Source organism: Salvelinus fontinalis, chromosome 23 (genome assembly GCF_029448725.1).
Source record: "Salvelinus fontinalis isolate EN_2023a chromosome 23, ASM2944872v1, whole genome shotgun sequence".
Taxonomy (NCBI): domain Eukaryota; kingdom Metazoa; phylum Chordata; class Actinopteri; order Salmoniformes; family Salmonidae; genus Salvelinus; species Salvelinus fontinalis.
Genome location: NC_074687.1, coordinates 38,616,369 through 38,643,499, shown reverse-complemented (window position 1 = coordinate 38,643,499; position 27,131 = coordinate 38,616,369). Strand labels below are relative to the sequence as shown.

The following is a 27,131-nucleotide window of genomic DNA, read 5'->3' as shown; positions in this document are numbered from 1 at the left end:
TATGGTGAAAACTCATTTGTATTTCATTTTTGGTCATATGTTAAACTGTCATTTCTATTTCATTTTTGTGAAATGTATTAGTGCTTACAATGTTTCCATGTACATGATCACATATGCCTACTACATCACAAGAAGTCAAAAAACATACTGTAATCGAAATAAAACACATTACATCATTGATTAAGATTGATCTACTTCTTGCCACAGTGAATTTTGTCTCTGGGTATTGTTGCAGAAATGTGCAGATAGAACAGATCACTGTTCTGGGACTGGGAGCACTATGGATCATTTACTCATTGGTTGCTTCGACTGAATATATGATTTAATGTACAATTTGAAATAAATAAGAATTTATTCTTATTCTTAACTGACTTGCCTAGTTAAATAAAAAATAAAAAAAATAAAAATTCGCCTATACAGTCTCTGTGGCCTGTGGAAAACATGTCTTTGTAGTTAGAAATAAAGGATGTTGTGCAATTTGGTTTGATATAAAACCACAGACATCTGTGAGAATTAAAGAGAAACTCACGTTTTAAATGAGGAAAAAAACAAGGCATAGTCCTATTCAAAATACATCATTGCAAGCCAATGAGGATATTACATGCCAAATAGGAACTATGAATGACAGCAACAGAGTATATTGTGCACTGGATGAAAACTGGGTTGAAGTTTCAAAGACAAAAGGCCTCTCAACGTAATGAACAGTACTGTACAAAGCCTCTATGTCATGGCATCATCTCTAATTAGTGGAATTTGTCAGACATGCAGATGATGCCAGCAGGGAATCCTAAGAGTTTCAACATTTGTTAAATAGTTAGCTAAACCAAGGCCTTTTTCTAAAATGGAGCTTTTCTCGCACGCTCTGATCACACGAGCACTGAAATACCCGCCACAGGCATCCCTACATTTGAGGAACTTGTTGGTTCCGTGCTTTGGTAAGATCTTATTTGAACCATTTTTTTATTTGTAAAACATTTTGTATGTGCTATATTACATAAGCCTAAGTAAGACATATACAGAATGTGGAGCAGTAGCTTGCAGAGCAAGTAGGTTAGGGTATATTCTTTCCTCTCAATTGCTTATCAAGTTCCTGTTAATAATTAAACCCTTGACGGGTGATTGTGGTTAGTGAGAAAACCGAGAAAATCAGTTCGGATATGTCGCTATGGACGGTAAGATACAGAGAAAGTGTATTACTTGGATGATGCTTGTCTACAATATGCTAAAAACGTTTGTCATAGTGTAGTTACAAACGTCGGAATGTCGTTCATTATCTCCGCATTCCTGAGATGGGGATGCCTGCGTTTGAACAGTCCATGTCATGTGTCGCAAATTATCAAATTGAAAGGAAAATGTGTTGTTAGTAGTTTTTTATGCCTGTCAAGATGTTTTATAAGTTCTCATTTGTTTCAGAGTCTTTTCTATCATTTAAAACATTTCCAGGGTTCGGGTTCACAAATGGAAATACTGACGCAGCAAAGACAGGGTAAGGATTTAATAAAAAATATATTCAAAATACATGACTGCAATATTTTGAAAATAAATGTAAATAGTCTGAAAGGAAATCAAGTTATTTTTTTCTTTAAGCAGCTGTACCAAAAACAAACATATGATTACAGTACCTAGCAAAGAATAAATTGGCTGACATGAAGATTACATAGAGGCTTTAAAGGCCCATTGCAGTCGAAAACGTGATTTTCTTATGTGTTATATACACTGAGTGTACAAAACATTAGGAATACCTGCTCTTCGCATGACATAGACTCACCAGGTGAATCCAGTTGAAAGCTATGATCCCTTATAGATGTAACCTTTTAAATCCAGTGTAGATGAAGGGGAGGAGACAGGTTAAAGAAGGATTTTTAAGCCTTGAGACAATTGAGACCTGGACTGTGTATGTTTGCCATTCAGAGGGTGAATGGGCAAGACAAAAGATTGAAGTGCCTTTGAACAGGGAATGGTAGTAGGTGCCAGACACACTGGTTTGTGTCAAGAACTGCAACGCTGCTGTGTTTTTCACGCTCAACCGTTTCCCGTGTGTATCAACAATGGTCCACCACCCAAAGGGCATCCACCCAACTTGACAGAACTGTGGGAAGCATTGGTGTCAACGTGGGCCAGCATTCCTGTGGAAAGCGTTTGACACCTTGTAGAGCCCATGTTCCGATGAATTGAGGCTGTTCGGAGGGCAAAGGGTGGTGTAACTCAATATTAGGAAGGTGTTCCTAATGTTTTGTACACTCAGTGTATATTTCCACACTATGAAGTTGGAATAATACTGTGAAAATGATAATGCCCTTTTAGTGTAAGAGCTGTTTGAAAAGTGCGCCTGAAATTTCAGCCTGTTTAGGTGGGACAGAGTTTTGGCCTGCCTGACATCACCAGGCGGTAAATTAGTCAATAGACCAATAAGAAAGAGAGTTCCAAACCTCTCTGCCAATAACAGAAACTTTTTGCTTTCCCCTCCCCACTCAGACCACTCCCAGGCAGTCCTTGCACAATTTTTGCTTGAGAAATTGCTGTTTGCTAAGAAGCTTTTTTTCTTAGGCTTGGCTACTGCCTTTTACAAACTCATGTCGCATATCAATATAAATTATCAAATACAGCACACATGGCATACATGTACAGTATTGACAATAGGGTGTGTCGTTTTTACTCAATGCTCAGGATACATGGAAACACTGAGGAAAATCACCTCAAGGCAAAAGAGTTTTTCCACCTACACGGCAGGATATGGTGAGAGACCAGATCACATACTCAGTTCTTCCCACTTTGGCTTTCACCACTACATATCATACAGTTAGCCTTAGCCTCCTACTGTACAACCATCCTGAAGTCTCGCCAATTTACATTCTGTTTCGCTACACGAAACGGGAGTGCAGCGTTCAGGATGGTCATGGATCAGGCTATCATACAGTGTCCTGTAGTATGATATTAGTGTTACATCAGTACCTAGTGTACCAATGGCAGCACAGAAGTACTTACCTGTAAACGATGAGGTTTGAATAGAGGGATGCAACACATTTCATCTCCACCACTGTAATCTCTCCATGACTGTGGTCTCTGGTCAGACAGGGTTATTGCAAGGACATGACGATTCAAGTTTGACACATTGATGGAGGTTTACAGTACTGTAAAGCCCCTTCATATCCCCTTAACAGGGATTAAAGTTGGGAAGAACTGAGTATTTTTTCAACAGACCATGTAAAACTTACCAGTCAGCTTGGGATATAGAGTGTGTGTTAGATTCTCCTCTTACACCTTGCACTCTGGTTCCAGTCCAGTGTGGAAGATGTCGTGGATAATTGCAAGATTATGTTATAGTGTTTGTAAGATTATATTATAATCTTTGTATTGCATTAGAATGGTTTTTATTCGACAGAATATAATATTCTGTTGACTATTGTGTGTGTGTGTTCCACTGAGGATGGGCCTCTGAGATAGCACTGACAGAGGAGATTTACGATGTCTTTGGGTAATAAAGCCTAAAGAGCATTCCAGATAGTAAAGGTAATGTTTTTGTGCTATACCGTACCAGGGTGAGACGGGTTCCAGTTTGGAGTAGGAGGGGGCCAGACACTGGTCTTTACAATGAGAACTTTTGACACAGCAGTAACTGTCTGCTATGTTTTATAGATATCTTTCATACAAATCTTAACCTTTGTGAACTGTTCCTAAGATCTGTGGTTTGTCATGTAAGTTGAGAGGGGTGTATCTTGGCTATAAAAGATCTTTGTATTCTTCTGTAGTGACTCTCAAAATTCATTTTAGATAGTGAATTGTTGAAAGTCAAAGGCTAAAGCTTAAAGCTCATTAAAGATGAAGTTTAAGAGGGCACTGCATCGCAGTGCTAGCTGCGCCACCAGAGTCTCTGGGTTCGCGCCCAGGCTCTGTCGCAGCCGGCCGCGACCGGGAGGTCCGTGGGGCGACGCACAATTGGCATAGCGTCGTCCGGGTTAGGGAGGGTTTGGCCGGTAGGGATATCCTTGTCTCATCGCGCTCCAGCGACTCCTGTGGCGGGCCGGGCGCAGTGCGCGCTAACCAAGGGGGCCAGGTACACAGTGTTTCCTCCGACACATTGGTGCGGCTGGCTTCCGGGTTGGAGGCGCGCTGTGTTAAAGAAGCAGTGCGGCTTGGTTGGGTTGTGCTTCGGAGGACGCATGGCTTTCGACCTTCGTCTCTCCCGAGCCCGTACGGGAGTTGTAGCGATGAGACAAGATAGTAATTACTAGCGATTGGATACCACGAAAATTGGGGAGAAAATGGGATAAAATTTAAAACATTTAAAACATTTATAACTCTGACTGGTGTGTAGTTTAACTCTCCTCATTTGGTAATACAGGAAAATGCCATCACAAAGGTAATCTGTGTTAGTAACTGGTCACATGACCTGTAACTGCCACCATGTCCACACATCACCTGTTTGGTTGTGCCTATGAAGAATCATAGTGATTTGGTGAACCATGCTAAATATACCTATACGGTATATGTACAGTAGCTGATGAAACACATTGTAGAGCTAGAGGAAAATACATTGCATGTTGTATTGTCACATCTCCTGGCTCCAATATTGAGTGCATTGTAAACTCCTGGCAAATGCTTTTGGCTTTATCCTTCAATGATGCTGAGTGCACATAAATATGTAATACATTTATAATGTTTTATATACATGATTATGTTGGCTGGTGTATCCAACTGCATTGTTTGCATGCATTAACAGCATTGCATTCTTTACGGTGTGTCTTTTATTTTCCACATGTTGTTGACACAGTGTCGTAGACAATGAGTAACCAGAGCCTTGCCATCAGGCAGTTCTGGTGTCCTGTTCTGCGAGAGCGCTCTTTCATTGTCTCCCAGACATTGGTTTATCTCACATCCGTTTGGGAGAACGGTTGTAGGAACATTTTCTCTCCCATTGCTGTGGTGATAAGATATACATTATTTTGCTGTTAATACACAATAGTCTCAGGGGTCGGGAATATATCAATCTCTCGAATTTGGGTTTATATAAAAACAGGTCACGTTTGGTGTTAATGTATGAATTGTTTGCATGGGGTAGATTCAACAACGTCAGTTCAATTTCAAATCTGATCTATTCATGGTATACTGACAGTTACCTGTATGAAATGGAAGCTGTTGTGGAAGCGAGGCAGCGGTTATCTTTTGTGTTCAGTCTGTGTGATCGTCTTTTATCTCTGTGTTCCCCCTGGGCTTTGTACTCATAGCAACATGACTGCTGGTGTTTGTTGCTCATGTGAAATAAGTCTTGTTTTTGCTGCTAACCATTCAACAAATGAGTACAATGCATTGCAACACAAGTACTACTAAGACATTACACAACTGCACATTTAAATCTAGTATTTTAGCCATTTAGAATTTCAATGAAGATCAAGAGTTGTCTGAATCCAAAGTCAAGTATTTTATCAAGAGTATGTCAGTGAGGTAGAGTTAATTTACTGATTGGAGACATGTGTGGGTCACGTGACCTCGTAACTATCCAGAACTTCCTGGTTACCTGTGTGCAACCTGAGAGGCTTCATATCTACCTCGTTTATGACTGGATACATCTGGCACCTGAATATTTCAAACTAGATCACATTGCTGATTACTACTGGATGAATTATTGATCGCTGCTGATTAGCATGATTTGGTCAGGGACATGTTGCTAGGGTAGACACAGAGGCACACTTTTAGCAGAACGTGATAGGGAATCAACTGTCACAAACAAGGTATGCATGGGCTTTTTTTACTAGAAAATATTTGAGAGTTCAGAGTGGTATACCGTACTGTACGTATGTTATGTAATGTTTGAGGTGAAAGGAGATGTGGGATTTCTGATTAAGGATGGATGATGTTATATTGACATGTTCTCTTTTGTGTTTATCTCAGCGTTCTTGTTATGCTACCAGTGCTTATTGTCAGTGTGATGTTTGACATTCAAAAGGAGACGTTAGAGAGGTGTAAAGGGTTGTGTGTAGCGTGGTATTTCATTTCAGTCATAGTGTTATCATACTGTTTTCCTTTTAACAAATGATTTTCAAAAATATATATTTTAGCCACTAATTGAGTATTTTCATGAGAACGGTACCAGCTGGACTGGCAATAGGTTACTAATGCAGATCTGAGGCTTGAGCTTAGTTTTGAAGCACCAGGAGAAAGTTGATATACTAGACTGGGTGTCTGATGCTGCCAGCCACTTTGGTCACACAGCTGCTCTCTAGCAATATGAGCCTACTGTTGTTACAAAAGCCTGGCATAGATGCCTGGGTAACAAGGGAACCACAATGTATTCAATGCAGTGACACTCAAAGATGCTTAGAAACAAAAATGTTTCCATTCGTTTCGAGTAATCAATGGCTCAAAAATAGTTTTTTGACCTTGTTGATGCACAAGGCATGTGTGATTTACTGTATTTGAGCGGGACTGAGCAGGTAGATTAATTTCTGGATGATCGGTGATGATAGCGTTGTTTTTTACTTAAGTCGGACAGTGGGGAAAATGATTAGGCGGTCTTGCCTAATGTTACACTTTCAAAGAAGGCTATTGTCTCCCGCTTGTCCACGCTATGTTTGGTTTCTTTGAGGAAGGACAAATTGAAGGACTTCAGTCACCACTTTGCTCTGCATGTTTATACATCTCCTCAAATTACTGTTATGTCCATCTAGTGTCAAGCCATCACTCACCCTGCTCCTATGCCAATTCATAAATCTATCCACGCTGGTGCAGTGGCAGAGAGCCCTGGTGGTCCAAAAATCTTTTTCTTTTTTTCACGTGAACCGCTACTCAAAATAAATTCTCCCCTGTCTCCCTCAGGGTCAGTCAACCTTTGTGATACATTGCACTTTTTTGACAAACTGAAGGGATGGGAGAACTGAACTCCTCTCACTGAGAATATCAATCATTCAGGGAATACGGAATATATACATATGTAAATACGTTTTCCTGATCGGTCACATCGTACAACTGCTCACTCAGGTGTGTGTTTTGACACCTCTTGCTTTGCACCATTAACCCATTATATCTGTCATGTTGGTTATGCCCCCACTGTATACACCCCAGAATGATTTATTACAGGCCTAACCCCTCGGCTCTGATAATAGGGATTTATCTTTCATTTATGACACTATGGGGTGGTTTCCCGGACACAGATTAAGATTAAGAATCTCCATTGAAGATGCTTTTTAGTCCAGGATTAGGCTTAATCTGTGTCCGGGGAAACTGCCCCTCATTATGCAGTTACTTAGTATGATTTGAGCTTGACCTGTCATCGGATAAAGACACCAAAATCAGATTGGAAAATGATACAACGGAGAGAAAAAAAGAAGGGATTGTTTTAGAAAACTCTTTCAGTTTGATTATGTGTGGATCCTGCGGGGCGGGGTTGGTTCTGCGGTAGACAAAAGCACCAGTCAAGTTAATCTCAGGCCAATCCAATTGATTCTAAAGAGATTGAAGTGATTTTAGTGGCGTGTTCTTGGGCATAGACTGGGTCCCTGTGGTGCGCGCTAATTCGGCGTCCCGGTGCAATGCTGCTTGTTACATGTCCTCCCGGGGATAAGCGAGCGCCATCTGTATGGGTCTTGTTTTACTATGAAACACCTTAGTCGTTTGTATGCACTGCCCAAGGCTTAATGAGTCAGCAGAAAATAACAGTCCCGATGTAAGTACCGTCGTATGGTTTGTATTTTGCTTTCTCTTCATCAGTTTTAAATCTGTTAAGCGCCTCCCATGGCCAAATAGATGTGTCATTGAGCACAGTCCGTGGTGAAGTAATCTACTGTATAACATAGCAAGCTGTTAGGATCTTTGCTGTTGATATATCGCTAGTGAGAAAGTGTGTTTTGGTGGAGCGTTACATGCACATCAGTGTGGTTAAAGCCATATGCGTGATGTTTTGAAGCTAAGCTTAAAGTTATGGTGACACGTTGCCTGCCATCTTTCCTTGATTAGCAAAGCTTCCCCAAGAGAGGAGAAAGTGTTGGCAGGGATGCATATTTAGTTCCAATGTGTGTACATGAACGAAGCATTTCTCTTGGATCTCTATTATTCAATGTAGGAGATCGCTGTATGGACTATACCCTTACAAGGCCAGTATGATCGGTCTGGAGAGCCTGGCGGATCCATCGGGTGACTGGGACATTGCGGAGACCATCGGTAAAGGAACCTATGGTAAAGTCTACAGAGTGAACAACAGGAAGGATGGGAGTCAGGCAGCAGTCAAAGTCCTGGACCCAATCAATGTAAGTAATTGCAAAAGACATACAATCAATGCATGTGCCACCTTGTGCATGGAGCATAATTGCTATGGATCTAGCAAGTTTAGGTGCTCTCCCGCCTAGAATTGTCAACCCTGACCTGTGACAACACTAAACCAAAAAATTAATAAAGGAAATCCTCTCTGTTTTTCTTTACTATTGTTTGGCTTGTCTCAGTATACCAGGCATACAAACAGAGTAAGTTTCTTCGCTTATTTCCTTGTACCTGCCTACCCCTCCTCCTGTACCTGCCCCTGTGTTTACTGTTCAGTAGTAGATTCCCCACCTATAGTGGCGTGTCCAGGGGGTGGCCCAGGCTGGCCACGCCCCTCCACTGAAATCTGATTCGCCACCCCGGTGGCTCCCCAGAAATTCTGAGATCTCATAGGTCGTCTGTGAATATATTGACGGACAGCAAGACTCCTCAATCTCACCAGAGAAAGCATCCGTGCGAGCGAAACAGCCCTATGTCTTAGTATGTGTAGCCCATGTATCTGATGCTGTCTGGACATGTCACACTCTTTTTGGCTAGACAAAATCAGATGCATGGCCTACATATACTAAGACAGAGGTGCAATGTTTGCCTCACTCCAATGCTTTCTCTGGTGAAATAGATTCAGCCTCTTGTGAATTATGCCTCTTGCGAATTATGCCTCTTGTGAATTAGCCTCTTGCGAACATTTTTAAACACGGATAGACACGAAGGAGACATTTCTAAGTTTCTTTCTCTTTTTATTGTAAAACATTTTGGGGATGCCGCACTTTTTTGGCTGAATGTCATTAAACTTATGGTGTTTGTAATAGAGTTTCCCTTTCCATTCAAATGGCGGGTGCACAGTGCCATGTTCAGATGCTGGACTTATTTCGGAATAGACAAAGGTACGCAAGTAACCTTCTCTGAGGTGATTTTGTTTGACAGTCAGATGAAAACTTCATGACTCATCGTGTTCATGACAAATGAAAAGGTAATACATTTGTACAGTAAAATTCCATGTCTTTACAATAAAACACATTAAACATTTTCATAGGAGGTCCTGTAGAAAGAATTGAGACCTCCCCCGTATGTCCCGGTGTAATTCGCACACACCTTACATGCAGACACTGTATCAATACTTTTGGAATTGATTTATGATTTATTTTAACAGGGAAATGTACCAAACCTAAGCTGAAGCATTTCATGCATTGAACCATCATAATTATATTGAAAAATCCACTTTGATCGATTAAGGTTCAAAATGTTATGGCCCCCTGTAAACTGAGTCTGTGGCCCACCTTGGCCACCCCCATTCAAAATGTTCTAGACACGCCACTTCCCACCTGTTTCCTTTTTCACCTATTTTCACTCCCATTTCTACACCCGCTTTCCACGGTCGTCCTAACCAGTCGCTGTGTCCACCTTCCCCATTATGCATGTGTCGCTACCTTAGTGATGTGCAGTTAGCTGCCAGACCTGTCTGTGGTAAAGATGCCTGGGGCCATGGGCCCTGCAGTGGCGCCATGTTGTGTGTTTGTGAGATTCAGGGCTGAGTGCTTGTTTATGATTGTGTCGGTGCTCCAATCCCTCTTGTGACTCTCTTTGCTAGCCCCCTGCTGCAGCTCCCTGCCTGGCCAGTTATGAAGATGCAGCTGCTTCCATGCTCATTCCTCTCCTTGATTAGACCGCTGACAGTATATTTCACACATCCAGGAAGAGGAATTCTGCCTCTGTGACGCTTTCTCTTCACTTCCACTGAGATTTAAACTGATATAGAAGAAGCTCAATTGTCACTTCTGACCAAGAACTAGTTTCCCCTGTGTTTAATGGTTCCGGGCTCTGATTGAAGGTGTTATCGCTTCCTTATAATCTAATTTCAAAATCCTTTTTTTCCTTCTTCTAAATGTCAGAAGTGTCAATACAGTTTGTTGTGTGATTTATGACAAATGTCCTCAGTCAAAATGGTGTGTCACTGATGTAAATGTGTCCTCTTTGACAAAGGATGTTGATGAGGAGATTGAGGCCGAGTACAACATCCTGAGGACCTTGTCCAACCACCCCAACGTGGTCAAGTTCTACGGCATGTTCTACAAGTCAGACGACCTCTCAGGCGGACAGCTCTGGTTGGTTCTAGAGGTGAGATCCCCTGGGTTATTCTGTCTCGCTTATAAAGTAAGACTTTGCCCAGCTTTACAGTCCTGTCAAAAACTGTATATCTATAACATCTCTGCATCTTCAGCACTACAGCACTACACATATGGAGTTAATCATTAAAGTGTTCATACTGTATGACTTTGTCACGGGAGGAAATATAACCCAGTGGTGTTTTCATGTCAAACATTACAGTCTGCTTGTGCTCAATATAAGTAGCTGCAATTTTATCTCTCTCCTGTGTTACATCTCCTCCACTATGATCACGTAGTCTTATAGTTGTTGTCTGTTTGAGAATTAGAAGGATCACAAACAGTAGGTTTGCTTTATATCACGGGAGTGAAATCCATCACATCAGCTGAGAGGAGGTCACCCTCCTACACTGGGAAAAATCGTATGTTTTAAAAGCTCTGGAAGAAAGAGCCGTGACACCAGTCTAGTTGTATGTGTGGGAGGGATGGCTCTTGTGTAATGAATCATAATCTAGAGTAGTGAGTAATGGAGGAGCCACTGTTCTCCCTCTCTCTGTCTCTCTCTGTCTCTCTTTGTCTGTCTCTCTGTCTCTCTTTGTCTGTCTCTCTGTGGCTTTCTGTCTCTCTCTCTGTCTCTCTCTGTCTCTCTGTCACTCACTCACTCACTCACACTCTCTCTCTCTCTCTCTCTCTCTCTCTCTCTCTCTCTCTCTCTCACACACAGCTGTGCAACGGGGGCTCAGTCACCGATCTCATCAAAGGCCTGCTCATGCGGGGCCAGCGACTGCTGGAGCCCGTTATCGCATACATCTTATACGGCGCCCTCTTGGTGAGATGGCCAACTGCAAAATGCCTAATAACGGAAGGGGGTGGCATCCACACACAGTGGGCAGGGGATTGACTCAGGTGGTGGCGGGGTGTGGGAGTAATAGATTTCCATCCCTTTAAACAGCAGGGGGAGCTCTTTGATATGCATGGCAGTAGACAGCTTTATTTGAAACACATTCAAATTGTAGTAATCACAAACCGTTGATAATGGGGTTACTGACGCTTATTAAGCCCCCCCTTGCTTTCCTCCTCCCGCCTGCCAGGGTCTCCAGCATTTACACAACAACCGGATTATCCATCGTGACGTCAAAGGAAACAACATCCTTCTGACCACCGAGGGAGGGGTCAAACTTGTTGACTTTGGTAATGGCTTTTGTTATCTTGTTGTGGGTGCACTTTGGCTAATTGATGGCTTGTAGAAAGAGATACATGCATATTACAGGGGGGCTCTGGGAAGTTGTTTGTTGGCTCTGTTTCTTCTGTCTGGGTCTTCGTTTAACAGATGACTTATCATTAATAGATGGAAGTTAATCCATGTTTTTTTGTCCACAAAAAAGCCTGTGATATTATTGGTAAAGAGTATAAGATGAATGCAAGCATGTGGAGATCAATGCTTCGATGCAGTCCACATCTTGCTTCCTCCCTACCCTATGTAACATCTTGGTATTTCATGGACCATAGCTTAACCTAAGGCTATTATTACTAATTTAAATTGCATTATTTGATCCTTTGCATATAAAAAGAAAGCTGTTCTAGCAAATGACTCTGAGTTGCCCCGGGCATGTTTATGTCCTTGTGTGTTGGGAATGAAGTGGACTCCTGCTGATAAAAATCTGTCCCACTTAATTTGAAATTATTATTGCCAATTTATGTTGGTATGGCAGGTTGCCCCACCAAATGATATGCCATATTGCTATTGATTGATTCACACACACTTTCCCTCTGTAATTCATAATCATGTAATATGCACATAAAGCGTATTAAACAACTGTGAATGTGTAATTATAACAGGCTGTAATGTGGTATAACACAAACAATCGTATTTTGCACCAAACGCTGATGCACTGAGAATGAGGTGATTTATTAATTAGCTTGAATTCTATCCAGGTGTCTCTGCTCAGCTGACGAGTGCACGTTTGAGGAGAAACACATCCGTTGGCACTCCCTTTTGGATGGCACCTGAGGTTAGCCTTTTTTTTTTACATGCCCAACTAAACCACTTTGCTTGCAATTACATGAGAACACTAAGCGCCAAAATATCCTACATGATGACACCATTGAGTTACATTAGATGTGCTATGTGGACTGTAGAGCGAGATAGACGAGTGACTATGTACTCTGCTGAGGCTGTTCAATATGTAACACCCCCTTGTCATTGTGCATTCCCCTCCACGCGCCCTGCTCTTGAGGTCGCCCCAAGGTTAATAGCTGGGAGTCTGCTGCCCCAGCTTACTGTTTGGCAGAAATGAGGCATGATGATTGGGCTGGTAGGAGGGGTCCTCAGGGGCAATTAGAATAAAGGAGGCTGTTCATTTTGATCTCAGTAATGATTTTTGACGGTGAGAGAAGGGAGGTTCAATACTAGCTGCAACGCACCTTATCTGATGAATGAATTTAACTGTACCCTTTTTAAATCAACATTACAATGCGTTTTTCAAACACAGGCAATTATAAAATGACTTGATCGTCTTCTGAATTGTTGCCCAGAGCTCATCGGATTTCAGCTCCACAAAAATGAAAGACTTTTAAGTGGCCATAATGAAGTCAGTAGCTCGCTGTTGTAAAGACATTATCGTCATATCATCATGGACAGTAAGAAACATGGCAGCAACTTGCATGAGAAGTGTCCACCTGCTTGTGTCATGCTTGTCCTGCCTGTGTCGTCCCAGGTCATCGCCTGTGAGCAGCAGTATGACTCCACGTATGACGCCCGCTGTGACGTGTGGTCACTGGGCATCACAGCCATAGAGCTGGCTGATGGAGACCCCCCGTTGTCCGAGATGCACCCCGTCAAAGCCCTCTTCAAGATCCCACGGTAAGGCACTAGAGGGCTCCCTCTGCACATGGCTGGCTGGGGCAGACCAGACACGCAGCAGCAGTTGCGCTCTCATAAGAAGCTTTTGATTTTGGCTGGAGGACAATGGTAAACGGAATTTAAGAGTGGATCGTCACAGATCCCTTTCTCTGAAAAATTATGAAATGCCAAATATGTCAAGAAATTGTAAAGATTCTTAATGTAATTTTGTGTGGTCATGAAATGCAGGATAGACCTGGTATAGATGAATTAAATCAGGAAAATAATTAGCGTTCTACAATCCGTGTTTCCAAGCTACAAGGCTAGATTGGAAACTCAATTGAAAATTGCAGAATGATAAACTGATCAGAACTGATCAAGAGTTAATGGAACAACATTTGGCCTTACCCTTAAATATGTTATTTAATCTAAAAACTCTCCTCTGATGTATTCACAATTTCTGATGAATGATTATTTAAAAGCTCTGATGGTACAAGTGGCTGACCTTTTACTATTGGCACAATCATGCAATTATCTCTCAGTTTGGTGAGGATGTGCCCTTCTGATTGCAATTTGCATTGGTGATTAGCTCCATTCACATTGAGATGAGGCTGTCACCAGCCACCCATCACGGTGTTATCTCCACCCCACCAAACCTGATGAGAAACAAGCATGCATCGTGTCGCTGTAGTAGTTATGGGAACCACAGCAGCGGTTTATCACACCAAACTCAAGTGAAAGGTAAAACAGGTCACAGCAATTACAGGCTCAGAGGAAGCTGTCCTGGTCAAACGAACGCTCCCGAATCACAGAGCCTGAAATAACACTACTGGGTCTGTGGGGAAGCATGCATTCAGTCATCTGATTTGATAGGATGGAACCTTTTCAGTGGGATGTACACCTAAATTCTGTATTGTGCTGAGTTGGTGATTGGCCTGTTTGGTAGAAGGATGCAGCTATTGATACAGTACCAGAGCAGGTTTTGCATTCTGTGTGAATGATTTGAATTGCCCTTAGATAACATTACCTAGAGGTCATGAGAAACAATGGAAGGGCATGTACATTTCTCTTCTGTTATCATTCATCCATTTTTCTTTATCACCTTTTTAATGAAATAATTTGACTTTGTGAGAGTTTTGGAATATGAATAGAGTTAGACACGTGCAGCAATCTACCATTGTTAAGACTGGGGTTTATTTTTCAAAATCAAAATAGATATTTGGCCCTGGCCCATAAATCTTTTGAATTGGGACCTTTGGCTGGGCGGCGCCAGGATAAATCACAGTGCGGGCACACTGAACCGTGAAATGATTCTGTTAACATGTCATCTGTCTCAAATATATTTTCCCATCAATGCAACAAGGCAGTCAAACTTATAAGGGAAGGTTGTCTGACAGTGTCTGTCTGTTGTATGTGCGTTCTATTTGAAACAGAGGACATGTTTTACAAAATGGTGTACCTGTGTGTTACACTTTTATTCTGCACTTTGAGCACAGAAATTATAGTGATACATAATATATTGCTTTAATAAATGTAATGAGGTAGATTTAATGATTGATTTGAGGTAGATTTAATGATTGTAATGAGGCAGAGTTAATGATTGTAATGAGGTAGATTTAATTATTGTAATGAGGTAGATTTAGTTATTGTAAAATTCGGTTGATTTAATGATTGAAAAATTTGGTAAATTTAATGACTGTAATGAGGTAGATTTAATTATTGTAATGAGGTAGATTTAATTATTGTAATGAGGTGGATTTAATGATTGTAATGAGGTAGATTTAGTGATTGTAATGAGGTAGATTTAATGATTGTAATGAGGTAGATTTAATGATTGTAATGAGGTACATTTAATGACTGTAATGAGGTCGATTTAATGATTTTAACGATGTCGATTTAATGATTGTAATGAGATCGATTTAATAATTGTAATGAGGTAGATTAAATTGTTGTTTCCTGTGAGTGTTCCACGCATGCTTTAGTTGCTCTTTAAATTGCCATAATCAGTGGCTTCTCCTGATAGAGTATTGTCCTTGGGAATAATAGGTTTTAATAAAAAATCCCACGAACTCTAAAACATGCTATATTTAAGCAATAAGGCTCGAGGGGGTGTGGTATATGGCCAATATACCACGGCTAAGGGCTGTTCTCACGCATGACGCAACGCAGAGTGCCTGGATACAGGCCTTAGCCGTGGTATATTGGCCATATACCACAAACTCCCAAGGTGCCTTATTGCTTTTATGAACTGGTTACCAACGTAATTAGAGCAGAAAAAATAAATGTTTTGTCATACCCGTGGTATAAAATAAAGCCAATCAGCATTCAGGGCTCGAACCACCCAGTTTATAATTCCTTATGACATAAGATTGTATGTCTTTGCACACATTTCTGTATTTCCATCTCACAATCCACTCAATGGCACACTGTATTTATTAATCTGCTGTGTAAATCCCAAGATTATTCCTATGAGTAGGACATTACCATGACAAACATGGTCTATATTGGGTATAAGCATTATGAAAAACACAACGGATGTTTTTATGAAATATGGCAATAACTGCATATTCAGTGTCACCATCTAAATCTAGTTGATGCTTCTGTCTGGCTTCACCTACAGTTGAAGTCGGAGGTTTACATACACTTAGGTTGGAGTCATTAAAACTAGTTTTTCAATCACTCCACAAATTTCTTGTTAACAAACTATAGTTTTGGCAAGTCGGTTAGGACATCTACTTTGTGCATGACACAAGTAATTTTTCCAACAATTGTTTACAGACAGATTATTTCACTGTATCACAATTTCAGTGGGTCAGAAGTTTACATACACTAAGTTGACTGTGCCTTTAAACAGCTTGGAAAGTTCCAGAAAATGATGTCATGGCTTTAGAAGCGTCTGATAGGCTAATTGATATCATTTGAGTCAATTGGAGGTGTACCTGTGGATGTATTTCAAGGCCTACCTTCAAACTCAGTGCCTCTTTGCTTGACATCATGGGAAAATCTAAAGAAATCAGCCAAGACCTTAGAAAAATAATTGTAGACCTCAACAAGTCTGGTTCATCCTTGGGAGCAGTTTCCAAATGCCTGAAGGTACCACGTTCATCTGTACAAACAATAGTACGCAAGAATAAACACCATGGGACCACTCAGCTGTCATACCGCTCAGGAAGGAGACGCGTTCTGTCTCCTAGAGATGAACGTACTTTGGTGCAAAAAGTGCAAATCAATCCCAGAACAACAGCAAAGGACCTTGTGAAGATGCTGGAGGAAACAGGTACAAAAGTATCTTTATCTACAGTAAAACGAGTCCTATATCGACATAACCTGAAAGGCCACTCAGCAAGGAAGAAGCCACTGCTCCAAAACCGCCATAAAAAAGCCAGACTACGGTTTGCAACTGCACATGGGGAAAAATATATTTTTGGAGAAGTGTCCACTGGTCTGATGAAACAAAAATAGAACTGTTTGGCCATAATGACCATCGTTATGTTTGGAGGAAAAAGGGGGATGCTTGCAAGCCGAAGAACACCATCCCAACCGCGAAGCACACCATCCCAACCGCAAAGCACGGGGGTGGCAGCATCATGTTGTGGGGGGTGCTTTGCTGCAGGAGGGACTGGTGCACTTCACAAAATAGATGGCATCATGAGGCAGGAACATTATGTGGATATATTGAAGCAACATCTCAAGACATCAGTCAGGAAGTTAAAGCTTAGTCACAAATGGGTCTTCCAAATGGACAATGACCACAAGCATACTTCCAAAGTTGTGGCAAAATGGCTTAAGGACAACAAAGTCAAGGTATTGGAGTGGCCATCACAAAGCCCTGACCTCAATCCTATAGACATTTTATGGGCAGAACTGAAAAAGCGTGTGCGAGCAAGGAGGACTAGAAACCTGACTCAGTTACACCAGCTCTGTCAGGAGGAATGGGCCAAAATTCACCCAACTTATTGTGGGAAGCTTGTGGAAGGCTACCTGAAACATTTGACCCAAGTTAAGCAATTTAAAGACAATGCTACCAAATACTAATTGAGTGTATGTAGACTTCTGACCCACTGGGAATGTGATGAAATAAATAAAAGCTGAAATAAAAAAAAATCTCTACTATTATTCTGACATTTCACATTCTTAAAATAAAGTGGTGATCCTAACTTACCTAAAACAGGGAATTTATACTAGGATTAAATGTCAGGAATTGTGAAATACTTAATTTAAATGTATTTGGCTAAAGTGTATGTAAACTTCTGACTTCAACTGTATATCCTTTTGTGATGTAGCTGGCAGTATGTGAACCCTGGGTTGAGATCTGAGAGGGTTCTGGTTGTTGTGGCTGGCTCAGCACTATACCCTTCGCTGTACTACATTATCTCCTCCATGTCATACAGCAGATGGAGTGGCCTTAGGGTGTGGACTCACCGTGTAGATAAAGCAACAGCACCATTGACGTAGCCAGGCCTCTGGGGCCATTGACACTGGGGCTGAATACAGGCAGGACTACTGCAAGCCACGTGATAGAGCTTTAGATTTGTGGTGGGAACTTGCACAGATGGTATCCCTTTCACAGCGACCAGTGTGAAGTGATGAGAGGAGTTCAGATCGCTGTCAGGGAAGCTGCTCTGCTCCTCCACTCCATTCATACCTGCTGCTTGCTCTTTTCCACAGAATGCATCACATAGAACGAACTGTATTGATTGCAACACCATTGTAAATCACTATTAACAGTAAAGTAAGGCCGGCCCGGGAGCCAATCTGTTGTAGATAGACCTCCAAGAGCCAATCACAGATCCTCCTCCACGGGAAACAGATGATATGCCCTACAGCATATCATGATGAGAAGATTGGATGTGATTTTGCCTGCTTTATAGTATGTCATATATGTGGGGCCCATGGTTATCATGAATGTGGGTAATGGAGCATGTAAAAGGGTAAAGCTGTAAAACGGTTAACTGCAGAATTAATTACGGAAACTTGAGACGATGCTCTCAGATATTCAATATGTGGAAAGGTTAATTGCTTGAGCCAATATTCTCCATGCTGTATTTGCCAAACCCAGAGTAAAGTCCTGTGTTAAGTCATAGGGAAATGTGTATGTATAAAGCCTGTGAAGGTTAAAGGTAATTGGCAAAGAAGTCCAATGCTGTGTTTATTCGCCCAGATCCCAGTAGATATTAGCAAAATACAGTGAACTCCAAAAGTATTGGGACAGTAAATATTTTTGTTGTTTTTTTGGCTCTGTAATCCAGTACTTTGGATTTGAAATGATACAATGACTATGAGGTTAAAGTGCGGACTGTCAGCTTTAATTTGAAGGTATTTTCATCCATATCTCATGAACCGTTTAGAGATTACAGCACTTACAGCACACAACAAAAAAATCTGTCACTGTCCCAATAGTTTTGGAGCTCACTGTATGTAACTGGGCTTGTATCTGTCTGAAGGGAGACGTGAAGTGAGGAAGATAATGGGTGTAAATGATGGGTTGTCAGAGCCAACAAAGGCTAATGAAATCATAGGGCAACCAGTGTTGGCAAGAAGCAATACCCCAGCCAAAAGCCACAGGTAATGTAAAGGTTGCAGAGCAGAACAGTCAAGATTGAAAGACATCGCTACCATTTTTACTGTTTTCTTTTACCAATACTGTTTATCCATTTTGGAATGTATTTGATAAGGGTCAGATTTTGAAATTGACACCTGACCATCAGCAGCACAGTATGCAGGCCTTGGTTCAATGTTAAATGTAAACTTAAGTCTGAGCAGAATGTAAACTGTGATTCTTGTATTGTAATCGTGACATTCAGCCCTGGTAACATTTTGGTGATTTTTATGCACATGAAAGGCTGGGGTTAGGGTTGGGGTTAAAAGCATTCTTACACTATGATTCTGAACATTCAAAGAAACTGGGAAACGTCCATGACAGGCATTGTTGTTACGTTAGCTTGCTACATAACCTCTTGAGTGATAGGAAGCACGAGCACCACCACTAATCAGCCTGTACCACTGCTCACACACCCGTCATTACAACTAGCATAGCTAGTGTCAACAAATGACTGCTGTCTGAACACTGATAAATCCGTTTTGGTCACGTCACTTGTAACTTGCTGTTTGGACAGTCAATAATCCAAAACAGATTTGAAAAACAAACTGATTTGAGCATTAAGGCCTGCAGTGTGAACAAGGCTTTAGACTATTGCTGGGTACTGTTTTGTATCTATCCGTGGGACTTTTTATGACAAACAATCAGTGGTCGTTTTTCAAATGTCTTGTAATGATTTAGTCACGCTATGGCTTATAAACGAATGTAGTTACTTCGCCACAATTATTTTTCAACATTGTGTGGTCATTTGTTCTGGAAACTCCTCACTGGTTGTTCTGAGAAATGTAGCAGTAATAGAACACAGGATGGAAAGGTTTCTGACTTTTCTTCAAATAATATTGGATTGTTTGTGATTATCCAACAGCTATCTCAGAGAAAATGTATTGTACTGACTACTTGTTTTCCCTCGTTCAATATCCTATTGTTTTTAACATAATCTAATACACATCTGCTGTTTCGACCTCTGAGGTGATAGGATATTGGGGGTGTGACATTGGTTGTGTTTAGAATGCCTCTGTCTGTCTGTTATGCAGTTATTCCATGCAGGCACACTGATGTACCCTCACAGTCTATCCTGTAGAGAAAAATGTTGCAGCACTTTTCCGTGTTCATTCATGTGTGCTCAACAGAACTGCCGGTGCGCTCTGATGATAGATGAGCTGGAGTTTGAGCGGTTGGCCCACAGAAGAAGCATTTCTTGTGTTTCCCGTAGTGCTGCTCTTTAGGCCGTCAAAGTTCAAACACTGCCAGATAGTGTCTTTATTTCATGATGCACTGTGTGTACTCTGGGTTCCCCAACTGGCGGCTATCCTATAAACAAATGAAACCAGGGTGGTTTTATTTGGCCCCCAAATGTATTTATATATATTTTTTGGGGGGGGGGACGCCAGGAAATCAGCTCCAAGCGATTTCAATTTTGTAAATCTGTTCCCCAGTATTCCCGCACGTAATAGAGAGACACGTGATTGTATACAAATATAAGCAATGTTTGAAATTATTATGTTTTAGTCAAATATTATATCTGTTTGGGCTTCTTGCGATCAATTTGTAGTCTACAAATAATTTGTATTCATGTTCCGGGCCCTCGAACATCCGCTCAAGACTAAATCAGCCTGTGGCTGAATCTAGTTGATTGTCCCTGCTATGCTCTATAACTATATCTACTGTATGACATTGGCTGTCAGGATTCATGGAAATTATCTGACTGTTTTTTATATCTATTAGGAAAATGGGAAGAATTATGAGCTCTGCATACAAAGTATCATATTCACGAGCATGCTTTTTTGTCTTTTTCCTGAGCTAAGTAGCAGACTTAGGGCTTCAAAAGTGGAGCTGAGAACCACTGATTTTGACTCAATCCACTTTGACACATGTTTGACAGCACAAGGAGTGCCCCGACCTAAATTTAAATAAGCCAATTGTGTTTACAAAATGAGTCAGTGCTCCCATATATACTGGAAAGAAAAATGCCTGATTTTCTAAGCACAATGAGGGTACTTGACAGTGTTATCACCAATGTGCTGGTGTATTGACTTTGTAATATATAAGCAGTGCAGTGGTACAACATCAAGGCAAGAGCATTGCTGCAGGCTCATATTATATTTTGCATTGAAGCAGTCCATTACTAGGCTTTGATCTGCACTTCAGAAAGGACTGTCTGTCTGACTCTGAGTCTCTATCACAGACGTGCGTGACTTAGTGCTGGGAATAATGACACATTTCCTCATTTAATAGGCTCCCATATGTGTGCAGCATAAAGCTTTGTTATTGATAATGTTTTCTTATCATATAAATTAGAACCATTTGTTCTTGGTTGTTTTCTGCATGCCTTAGATGTACAAAGCTGGCTCCATTTTAGAAATGAGTTGATGATACTTTGAAAATTAAGTTTGAAAGCTTAAGTGTACAAAAGCACCCTATCCAAAATGACAGTATGAGCAAAATCATAACTTTAATCACTATCTTCCCCCTTTACATTATTTCTTTATTTTCTTTGATGAGCATGTTTTGAACTTGAAGAATGGGAACGCTCTGTTGTTGAGCCTTGGTACTGCCCTGGCCCTGTCCCGATATCATCCACTGAACTAGTCTTGAGGTGCTTGCCTCGTTATAGATGGTCTCTTTAAATGCTGCTGACAGAGGTATTACTGGCTCCCATAACTTTGGCTCCTGCTGGCAGATGCTTCCTGTCAGACAGTTGAGGAGCTGTTATCATTTGTCACTGACTATACTCAGTGACAAATGAGACTGACGCTCCAGTCTCATGAGAACTATCGTGTTTAGGCCAACAACAACACCATCAGTAACTTAAACATTCAGTTCAATGTAAAAAAATAAATCAAAATTTAAACAACTGATTTTTGTGCTGTGTGTTCGTTTCAGAAACCCTTCCCCTACGTTACGCAACCCAGAGGAGTGGTGCAGAAGCTTCAGTCACTTCATTGCCCAGTGAGTAACCTGCTCTTTCTATGACAATGAAGTTGCTTCCTGCTGAAATTAATGTGTTCCTCTACACTTACTTACACAGTAATGAAGTTGTTGGGTCTAATCCAGTGGGAGAATTTATCTATACATGTTTATTTGTGTTTATTTAGGCTTTGAAGTGATTGCAACCAACTGGCTCTAATGCAGTTGGTTAATGGTGATGACAACAAAATATATGCATTGTTACTTTTTAAACAACACAAGCCTATTTGAATGGGTTTCAATGGCGAGACCTCAATATTTTCCTATTTGTCCAAGGGGGCAGAATGCACTGGTTACGCATTTGATTCTGGGCATCCTTTGATCACTGGAAATGGAAAGGACTAGAAATTGATCTTTTTTTTAAAGATAGATTTTATCAACCCTTTTCTCTTCCTTGCATTTCCTCGGTTTTCATTTGCGTAAATCTGTCACAGGAAAAAACTCATTCTACTGACTTATCAGTTATATCTTCAGGACAAGATAAGTAATCAGTCCCTCCAGTGTGGAAAACAAATCATGTCAACATTGGCCCATAATAGTCTCGCTGAATATACAACCTTAATATCTAGCATGCAGTGCAAGTAAATGAGAGAGAAACAAATCTATTTCTTCTGGGGTTATTTGTGGGGGGGGGAATTTCGTGTTATTATTAGTGGTGGAATAGATTGAAAGGCAGTGGTTATTAATTCATTATTAATAATGGAAACATCAAACAGTAGAGCTGTGAACCCATAACCATTAGGGGTAATAGACTCATTTATTTGTGTTAGTCGTGCATTTATCATAGCACCAGGTCTGTCAGAGATGGATTAGAAGCTGTAGCTGAGTCCAATGTAGAGTTGCATGACCTGTACACTACTGCGTTATAATATTGTTAAAGCTTTGCTTGGATGGATCCCCTGTCATAAGGCCTATCACACAGGCCTTTTTGTTTCATAATGCATGTAGAAAAGCCCTGCTTTAAGATGTTGTACCTTTTGTGTGGCTTGTTATTTGAAAATTTGGTGAAGCTGGAGAGCTGAGGAGATGGTTCAAGGCCCACATGAACAGTAACAAATAGTTGGTGCTGTTGTGTTATAGGTACCCTAAAGAAGCTGATTTCTCATTTACAGTGCATTCAGAAAGTATTCATACCCCTTGACTTATTTCACATTTTGTGGTGTTACAGCCTGAATTCAAAATGGATCAAATATATTTTTTCTCTCACCCATAATGACAAAGTGGAAGCGTGTTTTATAAATGTTTGCAAATGTATTGAAAATTAAATAGAGATATCTAATTTGCATAAGTATTCACACCCCTGAGTCAATACTGTAGAAAGACATTTAGCAGCGATTACAGCTGTGAGTCATTCTGAGTAAGTCTCTAAGAGCTTTCCACACCGGGATTGTGCAACATTTTCCCATGAATCTTTTCAAAATTCTTCAAGCTCTGTCAAATTGGTTGTTGATCATTGCTAAACAACCATTTTCAAGTCTTGCCATAGATTTTCAAGTACATTTAAGTCAAAACTGTAACTTGGCCACTCAGGAACATTCACTGTCTTCTTGGTAACAACTCCAGTGTAGATTTGGCCTTTTGTTTTAAGTTATTGTCCTGCTGAAAAGTGAATTCATCTCCCAGTGTCTAGTAAAAAGCTTTTCCTCTAGGATTTTGCCTGTACTTAGCTCTATTCCATTAGCGATTACAAGCATACCCAGCACATGATGCAGCAACCACTATGCTTGCAAATATGGAGAGTGGTACGTAATGTGTTGTATTGGATTTGCCCCAAACATAACACTTTGTATTCAGGGCAAACAGTGAGTTGCTTAGGCTATTTTTTTACAGTATTTATTTCATGCCTTGTTGCAAACAGGATGCATATATTTTAATATTTATTTTCTGTACAGGCTTCCTTCTTTTCACTCTGTCATTTAGGTTAGTATTGTGGAGTAACTGCAATGTTGTTGATCCATCCTCTGTTTTCTCCTATCACATCCATTAAATTCTAACGGTTTTAAAGTCACCATTGGCCTCATGGAGAATTCCCTGAGCGGTTTCCTTCCTCTCCAACAACTGAGTGTAATTAATAACTTCACCATGCTCAAAGGGATTTTTTTTTTTTTTTTTTTTTTTAACCCTTTCATAGGTACCCTTCTTTGCGAGGCATTAGAAAATCTCCCTGGTCTTTGTGGTTGAATCTGTGTTTGAAATTCACTGCTCAACGGAGGGACCTTACAGATAATTGTATTTGTGAGGTACAGAGATGAGGTAGTCATTCAAAAATCCATGCAAATTATTATGTCACTTGTCAAGCATATTTTTACTCCTGAACTTATTTAGGCTTGCCATAACAAAGGGGTTGAATACTTGTTAACTTAAGACATTTCAGCTTTTTATTTTTCATTAATTTGTAGTTTTGACTTTAATTTGACAAAAGCTGGATCCCTTCTAGCCATAACCTAAGAGAGGGTTGAGGAAGAGGTTTGAAGTGCTGGGCATCTTGTTATGATATGCATTATCTGAAATGGCTATGTCCACATAATTATGCCTACGATGAGCCTATGGAGGAACTTTGAATGTCCTTTGAGCTAGCTTGCTAACACTCTTGTGTGTGCAGAGCAGCACCAGAATTGAAAAAACCTCCTACCTTTTTTTTAGTTAATAAATCCAACGGGAAACTTAATAACTAGGCCTATAGTATTCTTAAGGGATAGCCCCCATACCAAATCTAACTGCCTGTAGCTCAAGCCCTGAAGCAAGGAAATGCATATTCTTGGTACCATTTGAAAGGAAACACTTTGACGGTTGTGGAAATGGGAATTTAATGTAGGAGAATATAATACAATAGATCTGGTAGAAGAAAATACAAAGAAAAAAACAACTGTTTCTTTTCTACAACCATCATTGAAATGCAAGAGAAAGGTCCCAGTTCTAGCCATCACTCTGGTTGTAATTCCGATGGTGTCCACAAGATGGCAGCAGTATATGTGCAAAGTTTCAGATGGATAGCTTGAAGTATGAGCGAACTACATGACATTTAGTGTGAAGTCACCCAGGTATATTTGGGCAAATCGTGAAGGAGACATTTGAATTCATATTACATTTTTCTGCAAGATTATCGTCAAATCTGTATACTTGGACTTTGACTTAGCTTTTCCAGTATTAGTAGCCATATTATCAGTTCAAGATTTGCAAAACAACCAGATTTCATGAATTCATAACTGAATATTCTTATAATTTTTGTTCAAAAGGAAAAGCCATGCTGTCGCACAATGTTAGTAGCTACATTTGACCACAGATAGAGGGTTTCCAGATACTCACGTAAATCCTAACTCATTGGCTATCTAGCTAGCTTCGTTTGACCCCGATTGGTGCTTATTTGACTAAGTTAGAGTTGGTCAAGTGAAGACTGCCCACGTCATCGGTGTGCCATGAAGGCGTCACTCTCTGACCAAATATGGTGTCCTATAGGATATACTACACCCCTAATGATATAGTGAAGTCTGGTTACGTTCTAGGATCTCTGAGGAATACATACAAACGTGATTGGTCTGGTTGAAACAACGTTTTAGAGTTAGATTTTCACAGATTCCTTTCTTTGCAAATTGAACAAGTGGAAATACAAAATCGATCGTGCATGCTATATGGACCTTTTTAGGATATGAAAAAGGATTTTATCTAACAAAACAACACTTAATGTTATCTCTGGGACCCTTTGGATGATAAATCAGAGGAAAATTTCAGAATGTAAGTACACATTTCACCTTCAGAGGTGAATTTATCAAACCTATCGTGGTGAAAAAAAGTGTTTTGTTGTTAGGAGCTCTCAAACAATAGCATGGCATTTTTTTTGCAGTAAAAGCTACTGTAAATTGGACAGTGCCGTTATATTCAAAATATTTTAAGCTTTCAGCCGATATAAGACACTTATATGTACCAACATTTGTTGTTTCTCTAAAAATCTGCAATGGTGACACAAGGCGCTGCATGATTTACAACTGTCCCGTTGAACAGTATGTGTTTCTGTTCCGGAACAGTATGGATCACTTTCTTTATAGATTTTTTTTGGTACTTTTTACCCCTTCATCATATCCAATTGGTAGTTACAGTCTTGTCCCATCACCGTACACCGTACGGACTTGGGAGAGGCGAAGGTCGAGAGCCATGCGTCATCTGAAACACGACCCCGCCAAGCAGCACTGCTTCTTGACACACTTCTCGTTTAACCCGGAAGCCAGCCACACCAATGTATCGGAGGACACATCGTACAGCTGGCGACCGAAGTCAGCGTGCATGAGCCCGGCCGCAACAAGGAGTCGCTAGTGCAGGACATCCCAGCCGGCCAAACCCTCCCCTAACCCAAACGACGTTGGGCCAATCGTGCGCCTCCTCATGAGTCTCCCAGTCGCGGCAGGCTGCGACACAGCCCGGGATCGAACCCGGATCTGTAGTAAGGCCTTTAGACCACTGCGCCACTCGGGAGGCCTAGTACGGATTACTTTCGTTCTCGTTTCTGTTTCCGTTTCTGTTTCTTGAAAAATTACATAGGTTTTTGGTTCAAACTTTTGAAAAAGTCAAGGGGTGTGAATACTTTCTGTTTATTGTAAAGAGCCTCAATTGTTTTCCTTTTTACCTTCTTTATTGAGATTGCTGACGTCTTTATTGCTTCTCTTAAACTCAGTTAGAGAACATTCTTAGAGAACACAGCTCATACAACCTTTACTTGATTCGTCCCAAAAAATGTAATGAAACATCTTATAGCAGGGTTCCCCAACTGATGGCGATTTTATTTGTCCTCACCAAGTTTTCTGAGCAAAAACATTAAGCAAATCAGCGCCAAGTGATTTACATTTTGGAAACCTGTTCCAGATTGTAAGCAAGGTTTCAAATGATTATGTTTTAGTGAAATATTATATCTGTTTGGGCTTCTTTCCGTCAATTTGCGGTTTACAAATGATTTGTAATGATTTTCTGGCCCACTGACCATCCGCTCAAGAAAACATCGGCCCGCAGCTGTTTATAGTTGATGATCCCTGTCTTATAGTAATGCATCCTCTTCTATTTGACCATTTTCCATATTTAGATACAATGCATTTTATTAGGTGCTTTTTTAAATCTTTCTCTCTCTTTCTCATGAGTATGAGGTAATGGATTGTATGATATCAGATCAGAAATAATCTCCTCAAACAAAGCCCACCAGGCTACAATGTGTGGAGCATGGACAATGTTATCAGGCCTGGCAGGCTGTTTGTGAGGACTCTCCAGCTCTCAGCCAGACCAGTGTGTGTGCGGGTGGGTAGGTAACTACTGTCATTGCTCTCGATAATAAATGCATCACCAGTGTCTGTCCCTGTGCAGCCAAAAGAGCTGCCTTTTATAACAAAGT

General features: G+C 40.7%; 1 protein-coding gene across 9 annotated transcripts in view; it reads left to right on the top strand.

Annotated features, from left to right (window-relative positions):
• Positions 1 to 803: 803 nt before the first annotated feature.
• myo3b (myosin IIIB) overlaps positions 804 to 27,131 on the top strand; it is a 104,533-nt gene continuing 78,205 nt past the window's right edge. For 2 of the 9 annotated variants that reach the window (XM_055878769.1, XM_055878767.1), the window contains exons 1-11: positions 804 to 935; positions 1,444 to 1,486; positions 2,668 to 2,736; positions 8,057 to 8,240; positions 8,433 to 8,453; positions 10,231 to 10,365; positions 11,077 to 11,181; positions 11,444 to 11,543; positions 12,288 to 12,364; positions 13,070 to 13,215; positions 21,677 to 21,742. In XM_055878769.1, coding sequence (XP_055734744.1) covers positions 842 to 935; positions 1,444 to 1,486; positions 2,668 to 2,736; positions 8,057 to 8,240; positions 8,433 to 8,453; positions 10,231 to 10,365; positions 11,077 to 11,181; positions 11,444 to 11,543; positions 12,288 to 12,364; positions 13,070 to 13,215; positions 21,677 to 21,742 — 1,040 coding nt within the window. In that variant the 5' untranslated portion in view covers positions 804 to 841. Of the gene's footprint in view, positions 936 to 1,082; positions 1,173 to 1,443; positions 1,487 to 2,667; positions 2,737 to 7,519; positions 7,661 to 8,056; positions 8,241 to 8,432; positions 8,454 to 10,230; positions 10,366 to 11,076; positions 11,182 to 11,443; positions 11,544 to 12,287; positions 12,365 to 13,069; positions 13,216 to 21,676; positions 21,743 to 27,131 lie in introns of those variants that run through there. The other 7 variants (XM_055878770.1, XM_055878768.1, XM_055878773.1 and 4 more) reach the window with 6 other exon arrangements.